The sequence below is a fragment of the Arvicola amphibius genome, chromosome 4 (assembly GCF_903992535.2).
Source record: "Arvicola amphibius chromosome 4, mArvAmp1.2, whole genome shotgun sequence".
In the NCBI taxonomy this organism is placed as follows: domain Eukaryota; kingdom Metazoa; phylum Chordata; class Mammalia; order Rodentia; family Cricetidae; genus Arvicola; species Arvicola amphibius.
The window spans coordinates 59,767,853-59,785,488 of NC_052050.1; the positions used below are offsets into that span (position 1 = coordinate 59,767,853).

General features: G+C 47.7%; 1 protein-coding gene across 1 annotated transcript; it reads right to left on the reverse strand.

Annotated features, from left to right (window-relative positions):
- Nucleotides 1-9,399: 9,399 nt before the first annotated feature.
- On the reverse strand, nucleotides 9,400-17,241 carry Aldh3a1 (aldehyde dehydrogenase 3 family member A1). The gene is made up of 11 exons (XM_038327414.1): nucleotides 17,123-17,241; nucleotides 15,041-15,207; nucleotides 13,637-13,868; nucleotides 13,062-13,147; nucleotides 12,577-12,785; nucleotides 11,720-11,837; nucleotides 11,301-11,442; nucleotides 10,465-10,631; nucleotides 9,928-10,027; nucleotides 9,546-9,676; nucleotides 9,400-9,448 (listed from the first exon to the last, which is right to left on the reverse strand). The coding sequence occupies exons 2-11, from the start codon at nucleotides 15,200-15,202 to the stop codon at nucleotides 9,434-9,436; spliced, it is 1,362 nt and encodes a 453-aa protein (XP_038183342.1). The 5' UTR covers nucleotides 15,203-15,207; nucleotides 17,123-17,241; the 3' UTR covers nucleotides 9,400-9,433.
- Nucleotides 17,242-17,636: the final 395 nt, after the last annotated feature.

Sequence of the window (17,636 nt, forward strand, 5' to 3'; positions counted from 1 at the left end):
CCACAATGTATTTGCTCTTGAATATGTTTGGGTTAGTATACTTTCTATTATCTGATGAACTTATGTGGTGACTAAGATATTTTTATGAAATGTTTTTATTTATTTTGCTATGAAAATGACTCAGAGATAAAGTTCTTTGAATTTTACACTTAAAAATCTCTTTAATCTTGTGCATGTGTGTGTGACAGTGTGTGTGTGTGTGTGTGTGTGTGTGTGTGTGTGCACTGCAGGAGTACAGGAGTGGTCAGAGGTTAGAATAGGGGTTCATCTCCTGGAACTGGAATTACAGATGGTTGTGAGATGTCATGTGGGTGCTGGGATGTAGTGGGGAGCTGTGGGCCAGCTTCCCACTGCCCAGCTCCCAGCCACCGGCTAGCTTTATCCGAAATAATTACACGGAAACTGTATTCTTTTAAACACTGCCTGGCCCATTATTTCCAGCCTCTTACTCACATCTTGATTAACCCATATCTAATAATCTGTGTAGCACCACGAAGTGGTGCCTTACCAAGAAGTTTCTAGCGTATGTCCATCTTGGCCTGGAGCTTCATCGCATCTCGCATCTCTTTCTCTGAGCAGAGGCATGGCAGTCTGTCTAACTTAGGAGAGGTGTAGCATCTGACTGAGCCATCTACCTCACTTCCTTCTTCCTGTTCTGTCTACTCCACCCACCTAAGGGCTGGCCAATCAAATGGGCCAGGCAGTTTCTTTATTAGCCAATGGGAATCCTCCATCACTTCCCCCTTTTCTGTTTAAAAAAAGAAAGGCTTTAACATAGTAAAATTACATATAACAAAACAGTTATCAAGTAAGAATTACAGTTACAATATTTATATCTACTTTATCTTTTATCATAACAAAGGAAAACAACTATAACTATCTATTCTTCAACTCCATCAGAGACTCCAGAAGGACACAATATTACCTAGGTGAACAAGAAGTAAGCTACTTCCAAAACTCTAGAAATGACAGAGACATCTCGCTGCTTGGACAGTCACCCAAAGTTCTTTTGTACTGTTGGGGCATCCATCTTCAGCCTACAGGCCCATAAATATCCATCAGACATTTCTATGCAGCAGGAAATTTCGAAGGCAGTTCAGTCACTATCTGCTGTGTCCTTCAGAATGTCTCGCAGACTCTTTCTTGAATCAGGAACCCCAAAAGATCATCTCATATTTAGTCCTCTCTCTGTGGGTTCTTCGTGTCCAGTTTATGCCAACAGTCCAGGCAAGAGCAGTTTCTTGCCCAAGTGGCTATCAAACTCCATAAGGATCCTTTTCGATGCCCATCTTCCTCTTGAAGTAGATTGGTGCTGCCAGGAGCAGACATGTCTCATTGTCATGAAAAACCCTAAGTTATTAAGACATTTAAAATGCAATATTCTGTAGTCTTTGGAAGATATGAAGTATGCCTATCTAACTGAAATATATCTCTATATATCTAGAAAATCTAACTAACATGACTACAAGCTTAACTATTATCAATGATTATTCATTAGCAACCTATATTTCCTAATTATACATTACATTTTTAAATGAACTACACAATCACAATACCTTAATCGTTATTAGAAATACATATACATATAACAAAATAGACCTTAAATTTCTATCAATAAGGCAAAATTTATACCAATGTAAATTATTCATATCTATATCATCTCCCCCTTTAAATGTAAAAGAACATTTATAAACAATATTTGGGAACATGGACGCAGTTATTTCTCTCCAAACTGCTTCCTGCTGAATGGGGACGCTGTTAATCAGATCTTTCATGGTGTAACCTGTGTGCTAGAATCATCTTAGTCGGCAGTTGAGCAAAGTGATTTTTTGAGGGTATTCGTTGCAACCTTTCAGGAGGGCGTGGTCTATCATACCATATTGGGATAGAAGCAATCCATAGGGTCTCATTTTCTGTAAAAACAAAAGAATCTCTTTTCCAAAGTATCATATCCTTAGATCCAAATTCTGAAGTCAAGGTATTTTCAAAATATCTATCTTGGATTAGTTCAGCAGCATTTATAAACAAATATCTTTCAGCAGCTGTTGCTTCTTCCTCAGCATTCAAACAGTTCAAAGAGAGCACAATAGCATATAGTATCAAGATTCTCTGTGTATTTTCCATCTTTATGCAGCTTTACTTAACCTCTATTTTGTTTATTTTTACTTTTACTTTTTTGAGACAGGTTCTCTTTATATCTTCATTCTGGAATAACTCTGTAAACCTGGCTGTCCTTGAACTCACTGAGATCCACAGTCTCTGCTTCCCAAATTCTGGGATTAAAGGTGTGTACCACCACAACAAACTACTTCCTGTAGCTTTGTATCTGCAGCACCAGCCCCTTCAAGTGTTCCAGCAGTTATTAAATGAAATGGATATTAGGGTGAGGCTATTCATAGCCCTGGTTCTGAGCCTGGATGGTAACCGAGTTGATGAACCTGACAGCTTTCTTCATCATAACCACCAAGGCAAGCTCTCCAGCACGGCCCTGGCCAGCTCACCCAATGCCTTAGGCAACGAGGGTGGGGCCCATTCTCTTGCTCTCACATCCTCGAGGCTGCCTGACCTGCACCCACACCACCAGGGCCAGGTCTATGGTGCTGCCCCAGTGAGGTGCAGGGCCCTCTCTTCTGAGTGCTGCAGCTGGTGAGGGGCAAACCTGCTCTCCTGCTCTGGTGAGCCTAAGACTAGCTCTCCCTTCTGCCACAGGTGTGGAGGAGCAAGCAGGGTTGGGGGTGGGTGGAGAGCGCACCTTTCCCTCAACCACGCCAACACATGGCATTAATCCTCTTTAAGCCTTGAAACCACCGAATTCTGTCTTTCCGCTCTTGAAAACCTCCTCCCCACGACCTCTTGGGTCTCTCTTGAAAGCTTACCTGACCCCTATGGGTATTTCAAATGAGGCATGCTTATCTGAAGATTAAAGTTACATCCACAAATGAGAGGAAACACGTGATGCTTATCTTCCTGGGTCTGTGTTACCTCACTCAGAACAAGTGTTTCTAGATCCATTCATTTACCTATGAATCTCATAATTTCATTTTTTTATTATCTTATAAACATTATCATTTTAAAACCTTGCAAGTAAATGAAAATGCCACACACAGAAACAGACCAGACCCGAAGTCTCTACACTCAATGAACTTCTGTACAGTTAGAATAAGCATTTCTAATGTACACGCATCACATTAAATTTTACACTTGCGGTATCGAGTATATCTTCTGCACCTACCCACCACCAAAACAAACAAGACACCTGCAATAGAACTGGAACTGAGAAAACAATTTCCTTAATATCTTCTTTCATAACCTGTGTTCATCGCCTGCACCACCAGCTTTCAGCCTCCCTTCTCCTCTTTTCTTCATGTTACACTGCATCCACATGTACCTCCGTTTACGTGTATGCATATGTTATTGGTTAGAATCCATCTTTCCGAAACCATGTGGCCTTGCTTAATAAATATTCTAAGTACATCCATTTTTGTGAAAATATTTTAACTTCATTTTTCTTTAGAGCTGAGTAGTATTCCATTTTGTATAAACATCAGATTTCCATTATCAATTCATCTCTTGATGGAAAACTTGATTGATTCCAATTCTTCACTACAGTAAATTAAGCAGCAATTAATATGGGGTGCAAATATCTCTATGGTAAGGTGTGGAGTTCTCTGGGCATATGCCCAGGAGTTAAATAGCTGGATCATACGGAAGTTCTATTTTTTTATTTTTTAAGAAATCTCCAAATTAATTTCTGTAATGCCTGTATTAATTTGTACCCATACCAACAGTCAAAAGCAGATATCTCTCCACATCCTCTCCAACATCTGTTGGCAGACTTATTGATGATAGACAGTCTGACTGGGGCGAGGTGGTAGCTCAAAGTCATTTAAAATTGCATTTCCTTAGCAAAGAATAAAATAGCTAGTAATATTGGACACTTTTAAAAATGGTTATTAGCTATTTCTGGTTTGTTAGTTTGGGTTTTCTTTTTGAAATTTATTTAGTTCATTTACTTGTCTGTTGATTGGCTGGTTTATTCCCTTGGTATTTAATTTCTGCAGTTCTTTGTAAGTTCTGTACATTAGCCCCTGTCTGAAGGGTAACTGGTGAAGATTCCCGCCCCCTCTCTGGGCTGTCTGTCAACTCTGCTGATCATTTCCTTTGCTGTACAGGAGCGTTTTCTGTTCACACATTCATCGTTGATACTGGGGTTCATTTCTGTGCTGTTGGTGTTCTTTTTAAAAAATTCCTTGTTCTGCTTGTTTACTAATTTGACCCTGAGGACATGAACTTCCGAACCCTGGGTTTTTCCACAAGTGCTGCAAGCCCATATATATAGACCATGTTCTCCCTCAATAAACAGCATCCTCTTAGCACGAATAACCCACTGTGTGGTGTTTCCCTAAATCCCCAGCTCCTTGCTCGCAACTTGGTACTGCAGTAGCGCTGGCACTCCAAGGGGAAGGTCCCACCGAGATCGAGAAAGAAAGGAGAATACTGAGAATACTGTATACGTAATAAATAAATAAATCTTTAAAAAAAAAAAAAAAAAAGAAGGAAGGTCGCTGGAAGATCGCCCCGGGGAATAGCCGGCCAGTTAAGCTCCTCAGAGAGGTAAGGAATGGGGTGAACTGGAAATGGGTGCTGGGAGTTCCACGAGTGTTCTTACGGACCAATTGGTGAAACTCTTAAAAGAAAGTGGCCCCGGAATGAAGTCATGAGCAACCAAGGAGTTCATGAAAATGCTTGAACAGGCCAGTCCCCGGTTTCTTATTTCAGGGGAGCTAAATATTCCCGATTGGGAACAAGTGAAGAAAGATTTACAAAAAACTCCACATGATAAAGGACCTGGTAAGATCCCCATTGCCACCTCTTCAACCTTGCGGAGGTTGGTTAAGGATGCATTGTTAAGTCAGAAGATGAAAGTGAAAGAGCAACCTGTGGAGGCTGAGAATGTGTTGGGGGAGGTCCGGGAGGAGGAACCCTCACGTCAGTAAAGACTTCAGAAGCTCTAGTTCAGACACCCCTTGGGATACAGATAGCGAGGAAGAAAGACTAACTCAAGAGATTAAAGTCCGGAAGAAAATAAAAGGATGTTCTATAAAGGACCATCCTCCTTCAAGAAATCCTGACTTTCAGAGTCAACTGTCACCTCTTGAGCCTTCGGCACCCCCAGGCTGGTTTGCCCTGTCTGTAGTAGAAATGCCTGACCCAAACAATCCAGGTCAGGTTATACGAGCACACAGTCCTCTACAATTTAAGGACATTAAGCAATTGAAGGAGGCCGTCACTGCTTACGGGTTCCATGCCCCTTTTACTCTTCCTATTTTTGAGTCTTTTGGTGCCCTCAATATTATGCCCCAGGACTGGCACATCAAGTATCAGGAACATTGCACACAGATGTCAGGCAGCTCGCAACGCCATGGCTGGGTTCCCTGAGAGAAATGTTGACGTGCTTACTGGAGCTGGGGCGTATGCAGGAAATACTAGTGGAAATTCCAGGGATGTGCTGGAAGGTATGGGAGCAGTGCTCACCATTCAGCCAGTGAGACAGATGCTAAAAGATCAGGGATTTTGCCCCAGCAAAGCCCTAGGGAGGAGATTACAAGGGGATCCTCAACCTGTGGGCAAAAAGACTCACATTACATGCCAGTATGGAAATCATGTGGGACTGGGGCATTTTTAGCAGGGGCCATTGCTGGGCAGCCTTTGATCATTCCACCCATTCCTATCTCTTGGCAGAGTGAGTAACTCATCTGGGTTGAGCAATGGCCCCTTAATAAGGAAAAAATTAGAGGCTGTCCAGACGCTAGCACTAGAGCAATTGGCCGCAGGGCATATAGTACCCTCAACATCTCCCTGTAACACTCCTATATTTGTTATAAAGAAGAAATCTGGCAAATCGCAACTTTTGCAGGTCTAAAGAGCTGTTAAAACTATGATTCCTATGGGAGCTACCTAGCCGGGATTGCCCACACCCGTAGCAATATCAAATGATTGACATTTAATTATTATTGGTTTAAATGATTGCTTTTTTACTATCCCTCTGCATCCTGCTGACTGCCATCACTTTGCTTTTAGTGTTCCATCTACTAACCTAAAAGAACCTTATAAGAGATATCATTGGGTGATCTTGCCATAAGGGATGGCAAATAGCCTCACTATTTGCCAGATACATGTTGCCCTGGCCATTGAAAGAGTGAGGCTTAAGCACCCTCAGCTGTATATCATTACATGGATGATATTCTACTGGCAGGACCCACCAAAGCCTCTGTGCTAGACGCCTTTGGTGACTTGCAAAATCAGTTGAGCCTAGCAAATTTACAGATTGCTCCCGAGAAGGTTCAGACCCAATTTCCTTATCAATATCTCAGGCATCAATTATTACAAAATGGTGTGAAGCCCCAAAAGATCACCTTGCGATTGGACCATTTGTGAACACTTAATGATTTCCAAAAGCTCCCGGGACACATTAACTGGATAAGGCCCAGTTTAGGGCCTTCTACAGGCCAGTTGCAGCCGCTTTTTAACATCCTCAATGGAGATCCTGACCCGTTGTCATCCAGGAGATTGACTGAAGAAGGGCACCAATGTATTACACTAACTGAGACTTTGGCATCATTGTAGCTGTTATTGCTGCCATTGCCCTCGGTGCGACTTCTGCAGCTGTTTCTGGCATTGCCCTTTCCCAGTCGGTGGTCACGGCAAGCGTGGTGGATAAATTGTTGCGCAAGGGTGCTACTGCACTCAGCACCCAAACAATATAAATGCTATGATTGGGTATTCTCAATTTAAATCAACAGATCATCCAAATTAATGAAACCAGAGTGCCCCCACTGGCTGGGGACCAGATTTTGCAGGGCCTTCAACTTGCCTGTCATCTCATCCATGAATGGAGCGGCACCTTGGCCCTGAAAATGGGAGGATTTGCTTTATTCCTCCGATGTCGGTTTCGCAGGCAGCAGGCCCGGGACCGATTTCATATGTGACAAGTTATGCTGTCTCTAGCTACAGGCAATCCCACAGCACAGCCATGGTTAATCATGCAAAGTAAATTCAATGACAGGTTCTACATGGGGGGTGCTTATCAACCTAAGACAAAGGGCTCACAAGGCCTGGGTAGGCTTCTCCGAGACCGGTAAGGCAAGTACCAACATCCTATGTCACCTAAGACAGAAGTTCATTTATATACAAAAGGGGGGACCTGCTGGGCCCTTCCCCCTGGGATGTCTGATTATTGCCTGCTGACCTTTGCTAGCAAGTACATCTTGCACCTCCTGGCCTAACCCCAAGTTCCTTGTTCCACTTAGTTGTTTGCTGATTCAGCACTGAGTACATAAACTTCCAAACCCTGGGTTTTTCCATAGTGCTGCAAGTCCATATATATAGACCACATTCTCCCTTCAATAAACGGCATTCTCTTAGCATGAATGACCCGCTGTGTGGTGTTTCTCTAGATCTTCTCGTTTGCAACTCGATACTGCAGTTGTGCTGGCGCTACAATATACCACTATATGGTGCGTGTACCCCTTCAATCCCAGCGCTCGGGAGGCAGAGGCAGGTAGATCTCTGTGAGTTTGACATCAGCCTGGTCTGCAAAATGAGTTCCAGGACAGTTAGGACTGTTACGCAGAGAAATCCTGCCTTGAAAAACAAAACAAAACAAGAATGTAAGAGCCAGAGACTGTGGATGACGACGAGGAAATGGTGTCCTCCAGACATAACAGGGCATCAGCACGTGTGAACTCACAGAGATTGTGACAGCATTTGCAAGTCCCCATGCAAGCTCAAGGCAAACCAAACCCCAGCATGGAGAAGGGAAGTGGGCATAATGTCTCCCTAGCTGAGGAATTATTGGCAGTGGATAGGAGCTGGGAGAATGAGTCAGTTTTCTTTAAGAGTTACCCCTAGTGAGTCAACTAGAGTCCAGAGGGAGGTCACACATCTAGGAATATATGAGCAGAACAATTGGACTTGTGATCATAGAAGAGACCTTTTGGACAAGACTCTACCATCGTCTGCAGATAACTATTCTCCCTTTGAAGGACACCTCTTGGCCTACTATTGGGCCTTGGTGGAGACTGAACATTTGATAATGGACCACAAAGGCACCATACAACCTGAGTCACCCATCCTGAGTATTATCTGACCCACCAAGTCATAATATAGTAGATACATAGCAGCAATCCATTATCGGATGGGAATGGTGTATACATGATTGGGCTTGTGCAGGTCCTGAGGTTACAGGCAAGTTACATGAAGAAGTTGGCCAAATGCCTATGGTTTCTACATCCATTACAAGGCTGTCTGCTGCTACAGCTTCATGGGATGTGCCTTTATCATCAGTTGACTGAGGAAGAGAAGACCAGGGCCTGGCACTGATGGTTCTGCATGATATCCATCCAGGCACCACACAGAAGTGGACAGCAGCAGCATTACAGCTTCTTTCTGGGGCAACCTTGAGGGATGCCAGAGAAGAGAAGTCTTCACAGTGGGCAGAACTTTGGGTAGGACACATGGTCATACATTTTATTTGAAAGGAGAAATGGCCAGATGTACAATTGTTCACTGATTCATAGTCTGTAGTAAATGGATTGGTTGGATAGTCAGGGGCTAGGAAAATGCGTGATTGGAAAATTGAAGAGAAATACCTTTGGGGAAGAAGTATGTGGAGAGATCTCCCAAAAGGCTGTGAAGGTGTTTGCGTCCCATGTAAATGTTATCAAAAGGTTGTAGGGAGCAAAGAAAGTCTTGGGAGTGTGTGTAAGGAGCAGATGAAGGGAATGTGTATTGTTGACATGCCCAGGTCACAGTCCCAATGCCGCAGACTCAGATTGAAGGCCAGCCCTCTCTAGGAATCTTTGGACTCCACAGCAGATTGGAACTGGAAATTAGTGACTGGGGGACTGGGTGGTGGGTAGGACAAGCCTGGTTCTGTGACAGTGGGGACTGTTGGCACTGACCACTGTGCTGTCTCACAGAGAGACCCCTTCCATAGATCAATTCTCAGGTCAAATCTGATTTGAGAAGAGTATTGCTAGTTCCAGAGCCACGTTGTCATCAAGGCTCAGTCTCCTTTATTTCTTTTCACCCAGACACCAGGAATGGAGCTGGCATCCCAAACATGACATGAGGAAGATAACCAGCATCCCCCTCAGGGGAGAGAGCTTTCTCTGTAGGCTTCTCAGAGTCATTAACCCTTGAAGGTCTTGGGGTCAGGGTATAAAAAGAAGTACTGCACACATGACTTTCCTTCAGAAGGCTTTATTGATCTCTGTGCCCAGCAAACAGCAGAATGTGCAGGGGTGAGGTGAGCCGTCTGGGAGTTGAGCCCATGCAGGTAGCAGGTGGGTGAGAAGCCAGGATGAGGCTCCAAGAGCAATTTTCCAAGGACAGGACAGCCAGCAAAAATGAGTTGGGTGTAACAGTCGTCTCAGTGCCGGGGCATCTGTGAGGACAGGCAGCCCACATGAGACCCAAGGCCCCGTGTCCTTGTCCTTTGTAGTCCTCCACATTCTTCCATGCCCCGGGGCCTTGCCTCTCACCTTGACTGGGCTTGGGGGGTATCTGCCCTTGTGGGCTTCTTCGTTCATTAGAGACCTCAGCAGGCAGGAGCGGCGGTGGGAGAAGGTCTCGAAACTTTTCTTGCCATGGTAGGCTCCCATGCCACTGTTCCCTAAATGAGAGGCCTGTTCAGGGCCAGGATCCCAGCCCATCTTGTCCTCATGACCCTCATGAACTCCCTTGTCTGAGCTCCACAGGAAGTAGTCAAACCTTAGAGTGCCCCCTAGGCACCAAGGCCAGGCAGAAGAGTGCCCAGAAAGAGTCTCATTCCAGGCATGCCACTAAACGGTGGTGTGACCCCAGGCTTGGGATCCCTATGAAAGACCAGAGTGATCAGGACTAAGATCCCAGCACCAGACTTACCCACACCCCCGAAGGGCAAAGTGGGCACAGTGATGTGAACAATGACGTCATTGGCTGTCACACCGCCACTTGATGTCTCTGCAATCATTTTCTTGATCACCTGTGTGAAGACCCAAGCAGCCACCTTGCAGTCCTGCATTCTCGCCACCCTTTCTTTCTGAACACGTCTTGGAGCCTCAAGAATAGGGACTAGTGGAAGCAGAGCCCCAGCCACCAGCTCCGCCATCCTTAGCCCCTGCAGCATCTCCAGCCCTCTGTAAATATCACACAACCCTCAGCGCTGTATGGGGAAACAGCAGCAGTTCCACAACCCTGTGGCAATGGCTATAATCCACAGCTCTAGGAAGGTGGAACGGTCTTAATCTTTGAGCTAAGGCCAACGAGGTCCAGATAGGCTAACTGATTTGCCCAAGGTCGCATGTCTAATGAATGAAGAAGCTGCAAACTTGAACCCAGGCCTGTGGATCTCTGGGTCCCCCTGCATGTGAATGCCATGCCTAAGAGCTCAGGAAACTGGGAAGGGGACCCTAGGCCTACCTTGTTGTTGTTAGAGAACACATAGAGTGCCAGGGGTTTCTCACGCTGGTTGATGAATTTAATGGCCTCCTCCAAGCTTCGAACACACACAATGGGCATCACCGGCCCAAAAATCTCCTCCTGCATCACCTGGGCCTGGGGGTCCACGTCCACGAGAATTGTGGGAGCTGAGGCAGGATGTGAGCTAGAGTCTGTTTGTGCTGATTCACCCCCCCACCCCCAACACACACATGCACTACAGTACACACACGCCAGTGTCAACATCTAGTTCCTGTTTCCGTTCTTTTGCAAATGAAGATGCCAAACTTGTGAAGACTTGAAGTACTCCTCTCATGCCCACTTCCTCCCTACCCCCAGTCCCGCACTCCATCATGGTAGACCATGGGGAGATCTATAGACTAACCTACATGGTGGAGCAAGATCTAAACACTGAAGGGACAGTCATTACATATGCTGGCCCCATGTATCCATCCCAGAACTCTCCAGCCTCCTTCATAACTGGGGACTAAAGGGACACCAATTGATGTTGCCCCCAGCCAGGACACTGGGAGCTCCTCCCAGCCTGGCCTGCCTTGAACTTGCTGCCTTGGGGCCTCTGCTGTCTCCATTCCCTGCTCCCTTGTACAGACAGGAGATGAAGATGGAGCCCTTGTGTCTGCCTTGTGGAAGAGGTCTCTGGCGCTCCAGAGAAGGCAGATTCTGAGCACCACTCTTCTGAGGCCCCCAGAGCTTTCTGCAGGCCCACTTGGGAAAGAATGCTTGCTGAGTATCTGTGCCCACTTTCTGTAAACTTGTTGTAGATGCTGGTAGTCCCGACAAGCAGGCAGAACACACACCTATGTATCGCGAAGCCGCATCCCAGGTGCCTCCATGGGCTACTTTCTGGCCCTCAATCAGGCCTATGACCCGCTGGAAGTGACGGTCATTGATGATTCTCCCATAATCACGGGCCTGCTTAGCATCTTCCCCATAGAAATCCTGAGAAGAGATGAGGCCTCTGGGAAGTCTTGGTCCTGCCATAACCCTGACCTCCCTGTCTCTAGGCAGTGACTGTCTGTGGGTGGTGGGATCTGAGTTGCGCCCCCTCCCCCACCCTGTTATGCTCTGCACCCTTCCCAGTTGTCTGCAGTGGGTGTGCACATTTCTTTCGTGAGTAGAAGAGAAGTACCTAGTATTTCTCAGTCCTAGAAGCTGGTTGAGACAAAATATACCCTATGTCTATGGCTCCTGACTCGCATCTGCGGGTCACGCTCACCTTCAGCGACTTTTTGAGCTTCTCCACGATTTGGTTCTGAATGGAGGGGTCGCAGAGGATGTAGTCTGGGGCCACACAGGTCTGGCCACTGTTCATAAATTTCCCCCAGGCAATCCGCCTGTGGAAATGCAGTCTGTTAATCAAGGGCACTCCCTTGAGACTAGCCACGGGCTCAGGGCCAAGGCACTGAAGGGCGAGCGATGGAGGACAGCCCATGGGCTGCGTGCTACCACGGTGGGTCCCCCTAAGCAACTACTCACTTGCAGAGGCACTGAGAAGCCACCACCACCACCACAGGGGTTCTTGCAGCCAGTGTGCTTAATGTCATGGGTGTCAGGGAGGGAATTCTGAGGCTATCCTGGGGTGAGAGCTCCATGCATTTGACCACATTCTCAGAGCCTTGCATAGCCTCTTCCCTTCTATATGGGGTACAGAGATGGCCAGAGGCCTAGCTAGTACAGACGTGCGTCCCATCCTGGACTCTGAGATGTGAGTCCCATCCTGGGCTCTGAGCAAGTGACCCTGCGTTCCTGGGCCTGCTTTCCAGATCTCAGTTGGGATCTACTGCCGAGGGGCAGCGGGGCTTGGTAAAGGTCTCCACACCCTGAGTGTCCCAATTTGCTTTCCTTGAAGCTTCTCCTTGGAGTGCCACCCTTAGTGATGCCCACAGAGTCAGTGCTCTCTCTGGAGGCCCCCTCTAGGAAGACTGTTATGAATGGTGTCCACCATTCAATTTCTCCCATCCCCAAACCATAGGCTCCTTAGGGGCCGGGACCATTTTTATTACTCGGTGCAGAGACGTAGAGCTTTGGCACCATCATGTGTTGAAAGGTGGATAGGAGCCCAAGCCTCCTCACCGGCAGGCCACATCTAGATCACAGTCCTTGTCCACGTAGCAAGGGCTCTTTCCTCCAAGCTCCAGGGTGACAGGGGTCAGGTGCTTGGCTGCAGCAGCCATAACGATCTTCCCCACCGCTGTGCTCCCCGTGTACATGATGTGGTCAAACTTCTGTGTAAGCACCTCCGTGGTCTCGGGGACACCCCCATTGATCACTGGATACAGATCCTTCCCGCAGAGAGACAGAGGAGGCTCAGCAAAAATCAAGCCTCTCCTCACTCCGCGCACAGAGTGGGCACTAGGAGACTGGCAGCCCCTCAGCCCTTCAGCTCTGTGTTTATTTGGGTACCCAAGCAGGCAAGTCATTCTCCTAGCTCAAGGGCTCCATTTTCCCTGCTGTTAGAAGCTGGGCTCCTCCCACCTGCTCTAATCACCTCCTGTCTCCCAAGCTTTAAGCACCTGACCCCCATCACAGCCATCCTTGAACTCTAGAGGGCACCTCACCTTATCCAGGTACTGAGGGATAAGGGTGGCTAGCAGGTCTGCCATATTCTCACTCACTTCTGAGGGCTTGAGGACTACTGCATTTCCTGCAGAATACAAGGTCAGGGTCATCCTGGGGAGACCGCCTCTGAGACTCTTCCTACTCAATGACCAGGCCTTGAGATTCCGTTACATCAGCTGGACTCTTAGAAGGCAGTGGGAGAGGCTAGACATGGGGGCATGCCATGAGAACACACAGGCGCATGCTGAGAAACATAGGTACACACATAGGAACACAATGCAGGAACACACATAGGTAGACACAGGAGCATCTGCTACGGGTACACACACTGGCACACACTTTCAGGGGCAGTACCACTTGCCCCTCAGCAGTGCTGGGAGACTAGGAAAGAAGAAAGGACACACAGAGAGATGCCCAGGCTGGAAAGCAAGCAGCTCTGGCCTCTCCCATCACATACCAACAGAGAGTCCTTACTCCCACACCCACCCCGACCCCACAGGTATATGGAGAGGTCATCCTGTAGGCCTGACTACATGGGTTAGCCACCACAACCTCCTGTAGCAGTCACTCTTACCTGCAGCGATGGCACCCACCATGGGCTGGATGGTGAGGTTGAAGGGGTAGTTCCAAGCACCTATGACAAGGACTGTGCCCAGGGGCTCCGAGTGGATGTAGGACTCATCCTGCTGGGTATGGGGAGTCTTTGCCACAGGCTCATCCTCAGCCCACTCTGGGAGTTTCTTAATTGTGGTGTCAATCTCCTCCAGCACATGCACAATCTCCTCATTGTAGGCGGTCCACTCATTCTAGGGAGAGGCGCCACGTGAACGTGAGCCGCAGAGCCAAGGCTCTGCTGCCCTGGTAAGTGGGCTGCTCAACATGGAGTCCGAACCAGGGTGGTGGGATACAGAGCTGAAGAGTGGCCATTGGGGTATTAGGTCTGAAAGGTCCCTTCTACCCAAAGTTTGTAGGGTGGGGTCCATGTGAGGTGGCTGGGGGTGCCCCAGGACCCAGAGCTGGTAAAGGAATGAGTGAAGCTAGATCTGGCCAGAGGGACGGGTTTGAGGGTCATTGGTGAGGGAGAAAATATATTGTCTGGAAGACAGACTTACAGACCACACTGAGACCTGAACCTGAGAAAGAGCTTGGGAGAACACAGTGTTGAGTAGACATGGGTACAAATCCCACCCAGGGAAGAAGTGCCAGAGAGTGGCAGGCAAAAAGCAGAGGAAGACAGGAACTGGGGACACTAGAGCCTCCTGGAATGGTAGGGGTACAAGAAAGAGGGAGCACGGGTAGCAAATACGCATCTCTTTCCTGAATTTTGGGAAGCCAAGAGTGAGTTTTCTCCTTCCTGCCTTTTATGGTGGGAAGCCTTAAGGTGAGTGAGCCCTGACTGGGCAGAGGGTGACACCGCAGGGAAGGTGGAAGGAGTCGCAACTGAGTCCTGGCCTCAAAGTAAAAGGTTTGTGGATCTGGAGGTTCCTAGCTTGCTCAACCCAAGGGAATAAGGAAGAAGCCATGTGAAGCCCAATCCCTCTGAAAAGCACGGCCTTGCTGGTCCTTGGTGAGCCAAACTAGGTAGAACAGGGAGGGACCGAGGATTGAGAGAAAAGGCAGGTGGCTGTGGTGGTGGGGTAGAATGGGGAGGAGGATAGGGTACAGGTGGAGAGGTACTTGAAACGGGTTGATGAAGAAGCCAGACCATAGGGAAAAAGCAACAGGTGGAGGGAAGAAGACCCTGTCTAAAGGTGGTGGAAGGAAAGGGCGACCCTGCAAGCTTTGCCAATCCTTTCCGAGCCTTCCTTTCCCCTCTATAACATTGCCTCTACACGCGCAGCGTTTGGGGACCAATGCAGTCCTCAGTGAAGTGCTGGGCGGCGTGCAACTGACGCCTTACACTGTTCCCGTGCCTGTTACATCTGTTAGTCCCTTTTTGTGGCCGCCTCCACTCCCCACCCCCGGGACCCCGCCACACCTTGTGCAGGTCAGCGGCCAGCGCAGCAATGATGTCTGCTTGGTGCTCAGTGATCATGCGCCGCAGCGCCTCCAGTTGCTGGATTCGGAACTGCAGCGGGCGAGTCTTGCCGGAGTTAAAAGCCTCCCGCGCCCGGTTCACAGTGTCACTGATTTTGCTCATCGCACCTGGAGATACAGAGAGAGCATTTTGCAGCAGAAAAAAGCCGCATCCACAGCTCTGGGTTGTGCTTTGGCACCAGCTCCCTGGCACTGGCTCGACCCTCAGTGCTCCGCCACTATGTTAATTTTATTTGGATAAAGACCTCTCCTAGAGACTGGAAAATTCACTCCTGATGGAAGGTCCCTTTTTCTGACTCAGATGGCTAGGCCTTTCTGATGTCTTTAGACATCCTAGGTTAGATGACACTAATCCGCAGTGAGCCATACCCATCCGAAGCAGACTCTCTCATAGGGTGGAAGGGGGCACCCTTCTTGGCATCTCTCCAGTCCGACCACTTGCAAATTTGGGCAGCTTCCTTCCCTGTAAATACTAGAAGAGCCTTGCGACCAACTTCTTAGATTAGGTTGAATGCATACAGACCACGATTCCACCTCTTACCCATTTAAAGGAAAACTAACACCAAAATTCCCACATACCCTTCCTGACTTGAATGTGCTGGTTGCCTGACTAAGCTGAGCCAGGCTTAGCTTTTAGATCAACGTGTACAGATCAGTATGACACAGGTCAGTGCCAACAAAGGTCTTTCAGTATCTCAGGTTCTTGTGCAAAATTGCAGAGGTGATTCCTGCTTCCAGTACAATAAAGAAACTGGCAAATTGGTGTGGCTCTTGGGGGTTGGGGGATTTGACCATATCCGGCAAAGGCCTCTTGAAAATATTTGTAGGGGTTTGGGAAATGGCTCAGCAGTTAAGAGCATGCAATGCTCATCCAAAAGACTCACATTTGATTCCCAGCCCCCTCCCTCACCTGTAACTCCAGTTCTAGGGTGTGCTAATGCCTTTGTAAGCATTTACACACACACACACACACACGAGAGAGAGAGAGAGAGAGACAGAGACAGAGACAGAGACAGAGAGAGACCCATACACATAATAAAAAATAATAAAAATAAATCTGTACAGAACAAAAGATATAATTAAAGATTTTAAAAAGTATTTGTAACACTGAAGATCTGTGCAGGAGATTCTAGTAACTGTAGCTCCCTAAGCAACAAGAAAGTGCCTACTGTTTGCATCTGACAAACATACTGGGAACAGCCTAGTGCCAGTGGCATCACGTGGTGGATTACTTAGACATAAGATAGAAAACTGCCGAGGCTCTGCCTGCCACACATGTGTCATGGGGCATAAAGAAACATGTTTCCCAAACATGTTCATATGCATGAGAGAAAGAAAAGTGAGGATAGCCCAGAGTAGGGGAGGGGAGGGGAGCTACTGAGGGAGTGAAATAATTGGTCATCTCCTCTCTCTCTCTCTCTCTCTCTCTCTCTCTCTCTCTCTCTCTCTCTCTCTCTCTCTCTTCCCTTCCTCCCTCCCTCCCTCCCTCCCTCCCTCCCTCCCCCCCCTCTCTCTCTGTCCTTCCCTCTGTCTCCCTGTCCGGGGACCTGTGCTCCTACCACTGAACCACACCCCAGCTGCAGCGATGTGGCTTTTCATTGTTTATGGCACTTGACATTTTGCAATGAGCTTGTTTTTTTTGTTTTTGTTTTGTTTTTTTTTTTTTGTCGCATCTTTGAGTGGAGAATACACGGTCATGGTGCAAAACTGAACAAAAGAGGACACAGATTAAAGCACTTCGCCTTCTCCTCCCAAGAAGCTGTCATTTCTGCCAATCCCTCACCCTTCTTCCAAAGATATTTGGCCCAACACTGTATAACATTTAACACTGGGATGTGGAGGAAGTTATTCTCATTGTACAGAAATACAGCAAGTTCCCCTGCTAAGCCCTCCCCCCATATACTATTACATAAATACAGTATTTAATGATGTTGGATATGGGTGCATGAACCTGCCTGATTTTGCATTCAGATTCCTCCCACCATTCCCCTCACTCATAAGTGTCAATCCTTATACTTCCTACCTTAGAGAGAGGCACCCTGTTGGCATCCAGGCTTCAGATCTGGACATGCCATGCCCCGTTCCTTCTCCTTCAGGAGGGCGGGTAATTCCTTTATTGGGACCCCTGAGCAGGGATCTGTTGACCAGCCTGTGGACCAGTTCTTCCTGCTGGCCACAGCTTCAGCCAAGTAACCCTGCAGCAAGATTGCACTTCCCTTCTTACCCCTGTGGTCTAACAAGGGTCACATGGCCTCTGCCACAAATCACCAAGGTAGGGGACCCAGGAAGGGAAGAGCCTCACGTAAATGGGACTGGGCTGAGATCACCCCTCAATGTCATCTCCCAAAATGAAGTGGTCTTTAAGAAGCAGGGTCCCTTGGTCTCCTCTGTGAGCCAGTTAACCCTGGTGCTATTCAGAGTGACTGACAGATATGCGAAAACACATTTGATGCCGCACCTGGCACCTGAGTGGGACACAGACTGGGTTTCCTCTCTCAGAACCACCCCACTTTGGGGGTTATACCTTTCTTCTAGAC

What these genes read in the sequence shown, in the direction of transcription:
- Aldh3a1 (XM_038327414.1), bottom strand. Translation starts at nt 15,202, where the DNA reads ATGAGCAAAATCAGTGACACTGTGAACCGGGCGCGGGAGGCTTTTAAC. An exon ending in GGTGGGTGCCATCGCTGCAG is followed by an intron (nt 13,148 to 13,636) that starts GTAAGAGTGACT and finishes TGTATTCTGCAG; the next exon opens with GAAATGCAGTAGTCCTCAAG. An exon ending in TGCGGCTTCGCGATACATAG is followed by an intron (nt 10,632 to 11,300) that starts GTGTGTGTTCTG and finishes ATCCTGCCTCAG; the next exon opens with CTCCCACAATTCTCGTGGAC.